The following is an 11,704-nucleotide window of genomic DNA, read 5'->3' as shown; positions in this document are numbered from 1 at the left end:
TATATATATATATGTCTTCATCTGTAATGAAAAGCACCTTCTTAAGGTTCATTATGACATAAGAAGAAATTTACATAATTCAAAAGCGGAAACTAAGAAAGCATTGTCAGGATGCTAACAAATGCTTTTCAAATGTAAGTTCAGCATAACAAAGTACTAAAAGACCTAGTTGACCTCATATTTACTTAGCATTAAAGGATTATTTCATGGGTCAGCTCATGAGAAGTTTTTCTACTTAGGTTCTTTTCTAGAGGAATTAGATTTGGATGTTTAAGTGTGAATTAGATTTGGATATTTAAGTGCTTCTGTTGAAAACTGCAGTGGGCTCAGGTAAAGAAGTGAGCTTCCGTAGCGTTTCAGGCAGTGTTGCAGCAGAAAGGAACCACATACATTCCCACTCTACAGTTAGATTTAATTCCAAATTTAATCTGCTGATGACACTAAATCTTACCAAAAAAAAAGCTGGCCACACAGAGCAGAAACAGAGGAGGGGATTTGCCCAAGCAGAAGTGCAGTAAAATGCAAGGTCACAGCCTGGGCTTGTAACCCAGGTCTGCCTCTGAAGTCAGTGTGTGGTCTTGGCAAAGGTAGCAGGTGGACGGGGAAAGCATTTTTATGAAGCCACAGACTTGACTTCGGCTGTGGTGGATAATGATTATAGGGGTTAGGGGCATGTTGGCACATACACATGCTGGTTTTCAAAATAAAGGTTACTGCAGTTGTCCTCAGTGTAGTCTTGGTAACTGACACAGAGGCTAAGCAAGTAACCTGTGAATCACATAGCAACATGATTATAATACCTATTTTGTGTCTGATCATACCACCCCTCAGGAATGCTTTTGTAAATAAGCCACTCTTCAAAGGCAGCTTATTGCTGAAAATTAAACTGCAACTGGACTTTCAGTCGGGATTGGTTTAAAATGATCTTGCTTGTTGCATTGAGTTCTCCTCCTTTCTCTGCCCTCCTCACCAGATGCAGCTAAGCCCTTCAGCGTGGTGGTCTTCCATTGCCGGCACATGTTCCACAAGGAGTGCCTGCCCATGCCCAGCATGGTGAGTTGGCAGCTTGGTACCTATCAACAAGAGGAAAGTTAACACACTTAGAGGAATGTGCTTGAAACACAACCCGTCATCCTTATGGCTGTATGGGTTAAAAAAATATAGAGAGATTCATATCACTTAACAAAAAGTAATCTAGTTTTAAATGTAAAATATTTAGAAATGTTTTGTATACTATAGTAAGTATAAAAGCATACCCATTTGAAGGAATTCATTCAGGCCAAATTGACAGCTGTCGTGCTTGAAGAGATGAGCAACAACGGTAGAGAGCCATTGTGTATCTTATGTGTTTTCCAGCCTGATTTGTGTTCCATGATGCTATCATGTTTTAGTGTCGTGTTCCCCAAGTCACATTAGACTTATTCTGCTGCTGGGTGTCCTTTGAGTCGCAGAGTAACAGCTGATCTACTGAATCCTAAGTTAACCAGAAAGAAACTCCAGAAAGAGGAGTGACATTTTATTACTTCCTCTCCACCCCCTGACTAATGTTACCGTAGTATTTCTGAATATGAGAGTAGAGAAAGATCATTTTTTAAATCTGTGTTTTTAAATTGCATTTTTAGAACTCTGCTGCACAGTTCTGCAACATCTGCAGTGCTAAGAACCGTGGACCAGGAAGTGCAATTTTGGAGATGAAAAAATAGCTCATTTCTGCTTGTCAGTCTCCTCGTCACCACTCTTTTGAGACTGTTTTTGCAACAACGAAAGCATTTGTTGACACTCGTGCTGTTAAGAGATTTGTTTATGTTTATATTATGCTCAAAAACAGTTTCTTCATCTATTCCTGTACTAATGGTTTCTCTTTGCAGTTGACAGAGAATTTGGGGCTCTCTTCATGCCTTGAAATTTTGGGGTCCATAGTCCATATTTTGTTATTTATTTGTTTGGCTCATTCTTTATATAGTAATGGAAACATAAGTCTAGGAGTTAGAAATGAATTTTTTAGACCTTAGTAAAACCATTTAACCATAAAGTGGACTACTGAGAATTCTCCCAGCTGCCTGAAAGTGTCGCCAACTGTGGTTATCCTGCAAGCTACTACCTGCAACCTGGATCTTGTTTCCATGTGCTCTGCTGGCTACCATTCTTGCATTCTGGGTTTGACTTTTTTCTATGTCATCATCTATGGTTATCCTCTAAATAGGCATTTAATGAAACATTGTACAAATTGTCACTCATTTGGTGACATCTGGGAATAACATTAGCAGGCTGATGTCCTCCACCATTATGTTTACTAATCACATGTTCTGTGTGCTCTGACGACTGGCAGATTATCCGGCCATGGCAGACACTCAGCATTTGTTGATTGAATAAATGTTAGCTCTTCTCATTGTGAAGGACTCACTTTTACTGGGATGAACAAATGCAATTAAGAATTCTGGCACCCTTGTAAGGAAGAAAAGAGAGTTCAACACCTTCGAATCTGAGCGCTTGTGGCCAGGATTTGCCAGGAGGGAGGAAACCAGTGACCCTGAAAACTGAGGGTGTCTCAGGAGCAGTGGGACAACCTGATGCTGAAGGACGGGCTAATGATGTTTCCTCTTGCCTTCTCTGGTGCCTCCATTGCCCTCATGGAACAGAGCATATCATAGAGGGAGAAACGTCAAACTTGTAATTGTGTCTTCCAGTTATTGGCTTCATCTTCCTTGGGATATATGGTCATCCTCTAATGAATGTAAAAGTATGCAAAACACATCCTCATTGTTCCTTTTCTCTTTGTCCCATGAATGGGAACAAATACAGCTTTCTGCTTCTATCTTTTTGGGGAAAGGACGGGGTGCTAGTGAGTACTGACAGTATTCCAGCTACCGAAGTCACCCAGCCATTCCCGTTAGCAACAGTTCATTTAATTATCACAGCGTTGCCAGGAAGAAGATCTGATACACCTTGGTGTACAGATGAGGAAATCAAAATGTAGAGATGTTTTTGAGGTCACAGAGGTGACTGCCTAACTTCACAGCGGGGCTCCTAATCCCTTTAAGAAATCATAGGGCCAGCCGGGCATGGTGGCTCATGCCTGTAATTCCAGCACTTTGAGAGGCCGAGGCAGGTGGATCACCTGAGGGTTGGGAGTTCAAGACCAGCCTGACCAACATGGAGAAACCCTGTCTCTACTAAAAATACAAAATTAGCCAGGCATGGTGGTGCATGCCTGTAATCCCAGCTACTCGGGAGGCTGAGGCAGGAGAATCGCTTGAACCCGGGAGACATAGGTTGCAGTGAACTGAGATTGCGCCATTGCACTCCAGCCTGGGCAACAAGAGCAAAACTCCGTTTCAAAAAAAAGAAAAGAAAAGAAATCACAGGGCCAAGTTCAAAGGAAATACACAGAACATATTTTCACATTAGAGTTAAGAATTCTCTAGCAGACAACAGATGTTTTTGTTGTTGTTAGTCACAAATACTTAGAACTGGAAGGCTCTTTGTTATTATTGAATGTACCCCTCAGCCTTCTCAGCATTTCCTTATCCCAAGACTAGTGCGCTTTCTGCTACACTGCTAGTTTTCATTTTTGAGTTTTGTTCTTACCCAATTGTTTTTTGTTTTCAACGTTACCAATTCAAAGGTTCAGTTTATTACATTTACATTAATCCCCTCTTAGGATTTGAGCAAGCTCATTTCCAGAGAAGTTCAGTTTAAGATCATCAATAGGATTTGCTAATTTCAGTGAAGTCATTTTACTTCAGGGGTAAATTATCCTAGTTACCAAGTCCCATTTGGACATAAAGAAAATCCTACTTACAGAAAAGGAGATAATAATTAAACAGTCTTCATTTTTAAGTAACTGATTTAAAAGGAAAATAATAAAATATGTTCATTTATCATTTCAGAAATTGCTATAACACATTGGAAAATTCCTGAACAATATAGATTTTATTGTTAATAAGAAACACTAGCTTTCCTTCCTTAGAATGACTTTTCTTTTGAATAAGCAGTACTGGGTGATTTATTAAAGGATATACGGTCCTTTTTACTTTTCATCGACCTATAAGGGCTTAAATATAGCAAAAAAATCTCAAGTGTTAGTCAATTATTTTTCATGTGTGACTAGCTCAATTTAAAATACAGGTAAAAAAGCAAAGCCATTTCCCTCGTATTGGGGAAGAACATAGTTGCAAAGTACAAACTTCATAAGCTATTCTTTTTTTTTTTTTTTTTTTGAGAATGAGTCTCGTTCTGTTGCCCTGGCTGGAGTGCAGTGGCATGATCTTGGCTCACTGCAACCTCTGCCTCCTGGGTTCAAGTGATTCTCCTGCCTCAGCTTCTGGAGTGGCTGGGAGTACAGGCACGCATCACTATGCCCAACTAATTTTTTGTACTTTAGTTGAGATGAGGTTTCATCATGTTGCCCAAGCTGGTCTTGAACTTCTGAACTCAGGCAATCTGCCCACCTTGGCCTTCCAAAGTGTTAGGATTACAGGCGTGAGTCACCACGCCCGACTAAGAAAGGTGTTCTTGAAGTGAAACAGCCAGGCTCAAAATTATTTTGGAGTGCTTTTAGTTTGCTTTTGTTTTTAGCCAAAGGGATTTCATACTGGTTGAATTATGTTCATCCTTGAGAATTCTTGAGAAGTTTCCAACAGATTTTTAGTTCATTTTGCTGCTGTTACAGTGTTAAGCTATATACAGTTGACCCTTGAACAACACAGGTTGGAACTGCAGGGATCCACTTACACATGGATTTTCTTCTGCTTCTGCCACCCCTGAGACAGCAAGACCAGGCCCTCCCCTTCCTCCTCCTTCTCCGCCTACTCAGTATGAAGGCGACAGATGAAAGCCTTATGATGATCCATTTCTACTTAATGAGTAGTAAATATATTTTCTTTTTCTTGTGATTTTCTTACTATTTTCTTTAGCTTATTTTATTATAAGAATATAGCATATAATGTAAATGAAATACAAAATATGTGTTAATGGTCTATTTATGTCACCAGTAAGGCTTCCAGTCCACGGTAGGCTATTAGTAGTTAGGTTTGGGGGGAATTATCGTGGATTTTTGACTTCATGGCGTGTCAGCACCTCATCCTCCACATTGCTCAAGGATCTACTGTATTTTAATATTAAAAATCAAGCATCCATTGAGTAATTACTATGTGTCAGGAATTGTAGAAGCACTTTGCTTATACTATTTAATTGTGTTAATACGGCCCTATGAAATTGATGTTATTACCATCATCGTCATTTTACGGATGCGGGGAAACTGAAGCACATAAAGGTTAAGTGACTTGTCCAGGGTCAGGTAGCTGATAGTGGAACACCTAGCTGAAATTCAGTCACATACAGTCACCTTCAGAGTGCCTGATCTTAACTGGCGCATATTTGATTTTTTTGTTTTGAAAACTTACTTATTTGAGCTGTTTTGGTCAGTGGATAGAAAGCAAAATCCACTCTTGGAATAGAAAGGGATTTATTACAAAGTGTTGAATGGCTTACAAAATCATTGATGGGAATCAAAGAAATCAAATCAAATCAAATAAGGGAGCTTTCAAGCAATTCACAAAGCCACCCCACAGAACTGGGCTGCCCAGAGAACCACTGCCCCACCACCATCAGATGATGAGCTACACATAGCAGTGTCAGTTGTCACTTTTAAGTAAACATTGGTAAATAAAAATGTATACATTACTCAGTTTCTCCTAAAGCCCTTTCTCGATAACATTAAGTCATGTGTATACATATGTGTGTGGGAGACATTGCTATGTGCTAAATACTGCATCAGTTCATTCTGGTTTCTATTATCAGGACTCAGGCTACTAAAACCACCAGTTTTGGTACTAAACTGTAACTCTCACTTCCCATTCCTGGCACTCTTAGCTGAATGCTGATTTATGAAATCTGGAATGAAGTTCCTTCCTTTCTCATGCAGTGCAGGTTTTGGAGTCATTAGAATCAATGCAACATTCATAGTAAAGGTAAGACAGGAGCAAGAATGAGAAACCCAGCCTGCAAAAGCAGGTCTCCAGAGTTGGTCACTCTCCAGACGTTTCTTGACCTACCAGAATCGTGGTTCTTAATGAAAACAAAGTCATGCCATTCCCCTTCTCCAGTCCCATGGGAGTCTTTGTGCCCTGTGTGTGAAAGGGCTTGTAGTCTCTGGCTTGGCTTAAGCAACCCTTTGCGTTTAAGTTTGCAGACTCCCTTTTTCACTCCCTGAACTCTGGCCATTGTGAGTATACTTGTGGTTCCTTTCACCCCTGTACTGCTGCTATCCTTCATCCTCTTAATACCTTGCTCAGACGGGACTCCTTGCTCACCCTGATGTCCTTAGACGGGGTAGGAGACCCCTCACTTGTCCTCTTATAGTACCCAGGAACCCATCTGCCTTGTCACATTGCATTGTAGTTGTCTGTGAAGCAAGTATAATCTTAGTCCACAAACTCAGGTCTTCAAATGAATAAGGTTTTTAAGTTTTCTCTTGAGTTCACGTTCTACCTAGTGGCATACACTTAACTTAGTTCATAGTAAACTCAGCTAAATCAGGCTTTTCTTGATTCCTTTAGGCACCACCTTCTCTCGCAGGTTGCCTTGAAGTTTGGGGGTTGTGACAGGAATAGTCTCCTTTTGCCCCGGAATCAATTAGAAGGATTCATGTGGTTCTCAGTGGAGCTGTATCCAGGCTGGCATTGGCTGGAATGCCGTCATCCCACCGGCCCCCAGCATCTTCATCTGCTGCCATCATTTCTAGAATGTCTTCAGTCCCAGCTGGCTGTGGTCATCAGTCCTTGCAGTAACCCTGCTGCTTCTGACAAGCCCCTGCCACACCTCTGTCTAGGCTGGGAAAACTTGATGAACTGCCTCATGGCTCTGATGGTGGAAAATGCAGACTTTGCCATGCAAGCTGATCTTTATTGCTTCCTCACCATGCCCAAGAGTCCATTAAACCTCTTTTTTTTTTTTTTTTTTTTGGTAAATTGCCTAGTCTTGGGTATGTTTTCATCAGCAGTGTGAGAATGAACTAATACAAGTTAAAACATTTTTTTCCAAAAATAATCTTTTTGCCTCAATTATTCCAGATAGCCTCAATCTTCTTTTTTGCTTTGATGTTGACATGTCAGTGATATATTTTCAAAATTCCATCAACTCCTCTTTGACTAGAGTGATTATATATTTGTGATCCAAATCAGAGCACTTTGAGGTGTAAAGGGTATTATTAAAAATGACTCCAGGCCTGGTGCGATGGCTCATGCCCATAATCCCAGCACTCTGGGAGGCTGAGATGAGAGGATTGCTTGAACTCAGGAGTTTGAAACCAGCCCGGGCAACATGGAAAAACCCCATCTCTGTTTAAAAAATAACTATATGTATATACATATAAAATAAAAATAAATGACTCCAAGCAAACTAGTGAAACCACAACTGTTCCTGGCAACCTAAGAAGTATCTCATCCAATCTCCACTGTGTAGTACTATTGATGCAATACTGCGTGTAATAGAATGAGGAAAATAATGTTACTTAAAGCCAAACTGGTTCTGCCTTCTCAGGGAAATTATGTAGGTCATATCAGAGGAAAAAAATATTTATATTACACACTTCCACTTATAAAGACTAGTGGCTCAATAGAATGGAGGCTGAAGAGGAAGAGAAAACACTAAAACTTCAAGGCCTCCTCAAATTCCTTGCTCCTAAGCAGAGCAAATTATTGAATCTTTAGATAGGTAGGAATTAGCCTAGAGTTCCATAGAGGATTAAGAGTGAGACTTTCTAAAGTGAGGGGAATTGAGAGGTGAGGGTTTTAGGGAAAAAGTAAATCAAGCAACCTGAGCAATCAAAGGGCATTTTAAGAAAGGAAAGGTTAATATTCAATTTTATGTTGCATTGCTGCTAAACCCATCCATCTTCCCCAAATGTTCAGTAAAGTTTGGTATAAAAACAATGTCATCTCTGAGTAGTTTTTAGAGAAAACTGAGGAGCTGTGTTCCAATCTGGGACCCTGAGGAGCAGAAAGAAGTGAACAGCAGGAGGCAGGAGCTGGAGTCGAATGGGAACAGGAATTTAGACCCACAAGAGACAAGAAGATATAAAAACCCTAAAATTTGCAGAAATGTCAGGAGACTAGTCTTCCCAAAGAAAAATGGAGAAAGGCATTGAGCCAAATTTAGATGGATTCAAAAGACTGGGTGACCTCAGCTACATCAAATTACACATTTCTATCTCTGTTGACAAAATTTGGCTAAAGAGGGCAAATAATTTCAGTTTAGAAACTGCATACATTTTGTCACCAGGATTTTATTCTAATCCTAGTGTGTATTGTGTTTTATAGACACATCTATGGCTCCTGGTTTATGATCTATTTATATCATGTTCAATGTGAAAATAAGAGAATTTTTAGATGACACAGTAAGGGTGAAAGGAACTCACAAATGATAGATTCAAGAATGAAAATTACCATGTAATTTTTTAATAATTATGGCACAATTAATAGAGATGACATGCAAAATTCTGCAATTATACTCAGAAAATTATTCGTACAAGGGTAAGGAGATACTTGGTTAGTAGTCCAAATGAAAAGAGAGGCCTTGGGTAAGAAAACTGGAGCATTTTCCTCTGGAGTTAGATCTAAGTTTTAATGTCTGCTCTGTCACTAAGCAACAATTTACTCAACATTTCTAGGCTTTGCTTGCCTCGTGTAAAATGGGGTGATGATAATAACATCTACTTGGGAGGATGTTAACAGCATTAGGTGAGATGATGCATGCAAATGCATAGCTAATGCTAGCATAGGAAGAGTAACTAGCACGTAGCAAATGCTTCATAAATGTCAGCATCCAAGATGGTCCCCATGATCCCCACCTCTACCAGGGTTGGTTTGTGTGACCAAAAGAATATGGCAGAATGGACAGAATATCCCTTCCAAGATTAGGTAGTAAGACAGCAATGTGATATCATGGATGCCATCTGAAAGAAGCCATGTTATGAATGAAGAGACCCATTTGGTGAAGAATGGAAGCACCCTGCCAAAAGCCATATGAGTGAACCTGGAAGTGATCCTCCAGTTGCAGTCAAATCCTCAGAGTCAGGAATCCCAGCCAAAACCTTGACTATAACCTCATGAAAGGCTGTGAGCTAGAACCACCCACCTAAGCCATTCCTGGATTTCTGATCTTCTTCTGAATTGTGTGAGATGATAAATGTTTGAAGTTGCTAAATTTGGGAGTGGGGAAGCACAATTTGTTATGCAGCAGTAGGTAACTAATACAGTAATCCATTAATAATCAGCCTGGTTTCTGTTACTTGACTACAAATATGGACCATCAGTGACTCCTAGAAATGAAAATTGAATGCAACATTTTAATGGGCTGTTCATCCTATTCACAGAAAGTAGCATTCTCCATTGTGCATCTAAGAACACTTTGTTTAGGGCATTTTTTTTTTTAACAAGCATTTTGACAAAGTAGACAGGAGTCATTAGGAGAGTGATAGAATTTGAAATCTTAAAATTTAAGAAACTAGTTTCATTCCAAGATAACCGAATAGGAACAGCTGCGGTGTGCAGCTCCCAGCATGACTGATGCAGAAGATGGGTGATTTCTGCATTTCCAACTGAGGTACCTGGTTCATCTCACTGGGATTGGTTGAACAGTGAATGCAGCCCGCAGAGGGTGAGCAGAAGCAGGGCAGGGCATCACCTCACCTGGGAAGCACAAGAGGTCAGGGATTTCCCTTTCCTAGCCAGGGGAAGGTGTGACAGACTGTACTGGGAAAATCGGGACACTGCCACCTAAATACTGTGCTTTTCCAGCGATCTTAGCAAATGGCACACCAGGAGATTATATCCCATGCCTGGCTCAGCAGGTCCCACACCCACGGAGCCTTGCTCACTGCTAGCACAGCCGTCCGAGATCGAACTGTGAGGAGGCAGCCCTGGCTGAGGGGAGGGGCGTCTGCCATTGCTGAGGCTTGAGAAGATAAAGCGGCTGGATAGCTCAAACTGGGTGGAGACCACCGCAGCTCAATGAGGCCCACATGCCTGTATAGACTCCACCTCTGGGGGCAGAGCATAGCTGAACAAAAGGCAGCAGAAACTTCTGTAGACTTAAACATCCCTATGTGATAGCTCTGAAGAGAGCAGTGGTTCTCCCAGCACGGTGTTTGAGCTCTGAGAATGGACAGACTGCCTCCTCAAGTGGGTCCCTGACCCCCGTGTAGCCTAACTGGGAGACACATCCCAGTAGGGGCTGACTGAAAGCTCATACAGCCGGATGCCCCTCTGAGACGAAGCTTCCAGAGGATGGATCAGGTAGCAATATTTGCTGTTCTGCAATATCTGCTGCTCTGTAGCCTCTGCTGGTGATACCCAGGCAAACAGAGTCTGGAGTGGACCTCCAGCAAATTCCAACAAGCTGAGGGACCTGACTGTTAGAAGGAAAACTAACAGAAAGAAATAGCATCAACATCAACAAAAAGGACGTCCACACCAAAACCCCATCTGTAGGTCACCATCATCAAAGACCAAAGGTAGATAAAACCACAAAGATGGGGAGAAACCAGAGCAGAAAAGGTGAAAATTCTAAAAGCCAGAGGGCCTCTTCTCCTTCAAAAGATCACAGCTCCTCGCCAGCAAGGAAACAATGCTGGACGGAGAATGACTGACAAGTTGGCAGAAGTAGGCTTCAGAAGGTCGGTAATAACAAACTTCTCCGAGCTAAAGGAGGATGTTTGAACCCATCACAAGGAAGCTAAAACCTTGAAAAAAGATTAGATGAGTGGCTAACTAGAATAAACAGTGTAGAGAAGACCTTAAATGAACTGATGGAGCTGAAAACCAGGGCACAACAACTACGTGACATATTAACAAGCTTCAGTAGCAGATTCGATCAAATGGAAGAAAGGATATCAGTGATTGAAGATCAAATTAATGAAATGAAGTGAGAAGAGAAGTTTAGAGAAAAAAAAGTAAACAGAAATGAACAAAGCCTCCAAGAAATATGGGACTATGTGAAAAGACCAAATCTACGTTTGATTGGTGTACCTGAAAGTGACAGGGAGAATGGAACCAGGCTGGAAAACACTTCAGGATATTATCCAGGAGAACTTCTCCAGCCTAACAAGGCAGGCCAACATTCAAACTCGGGAAATACAGAGAACACCACAAAGATACTCCTCAAGAAGAGCAACCCCAAGATGCATAATTGTCAGATTCAACAAGGTTGAAATGAAGGAAAAAATGTTAAAGGCAACCAGAGAGAAATGTCGGGTGACCCACAAAGGGAAGCCCATCCGACTAACAGTGGATCTCTCAGCAGAAGCTCTACAAGCCAGAAGAGAGTGGGGGCCAATATTCAACATTTGTAAAGAAAAGAATTTTTAACCCAGAATTTCATATCCAGCCAAACTAAGCTTCATAAGTGAAGGAGAAATGAAATCCTTTACAGACAAGCAAATGCTGAGAGATTTTGTCACCACCAGGCCTGCATTACAAGAGCTCCTGAAGGAAGCACTAAACATGGAAAGGAACAACTGATACCAGCCACTGCAAAAACATGCCAAATTGTAAAGACCATCGATGCTAGGAAGAAACTGCATCAACTAACGGGCAAAATAACCAGTTAACATCATAATGACAGCATCAAATTCACACATAACAATATTAACCTTAAATGTAAATGGGCTAAATGCCCCAATTAAAAGACACAGACTGGCAAA

The 11,704-nt window shown here is 41.0% G+C and overlaps 1 protein-coding gene and 1 long non-coding RNA gene across 3 annotated transcripts in view; one reads left to right on the top strand and one right to left on the bottom strand.

Moving 5' to 3' along the window:
* Positions 1–3,969, top strand: part of VPS41 (VPS41 subunit of HOPS complex) — a 191,804-nt gene extending 187,835 nt beyond the window's left edge. For both annotated transcript variants that reach the window (XM_017867372.1, XM_017867371.1), the window contains 2 exons: positions 974–1,053; positions 1,623–3,969. In XM_017867372.1, coding sequence (XP_017722861.1) covers positions 974–1,053; positions 1,623–1,703 — 161 coding nt within the window. In that variant the 3' untranslated portion in view covers positions 1,704–3,969. The remainder of the gene's footprint in view (positions 1–973; positions 1,054–1,622) is intronic.
* Positions 1–11,704, bottom strand: part of LOC108526573 (uncharacterized) — a 27,532-nt gene that overhangs the window by 5,033 nt on the left and 10,795 nt on the right. Inside the window, exon 3 of the long non-coding RNA XR_001884556.1 lies at positions 971–1,073. This is a non-coding gene — a long non-coding RNA (uncharacterized LOC108526573). The remainder of the gene's footprint in view (positions 1–970; positions 1,074–11,704) is intronic.

The sequence above is a fragment of the Rhinopithecus bieti genome, unplaced genomic scaffold, assembly GCF_001698545.2.
Source record: "Rhinopithecus bieti isolate Rb0 unplaced genomic scaffold, ASM169854v2 scaffold_2439, whole genome shotgun sequence".
Taxonomy (NCBI): Eukaryota; Metazoa; Chordata; class Mammalia; order Primates; family Cercopithecidae; genus Rhinopithecus; species Rhinopithecus bieti.
This window is presented reverse-complemented; position numbering and strand designations above follow the sequence as displayed.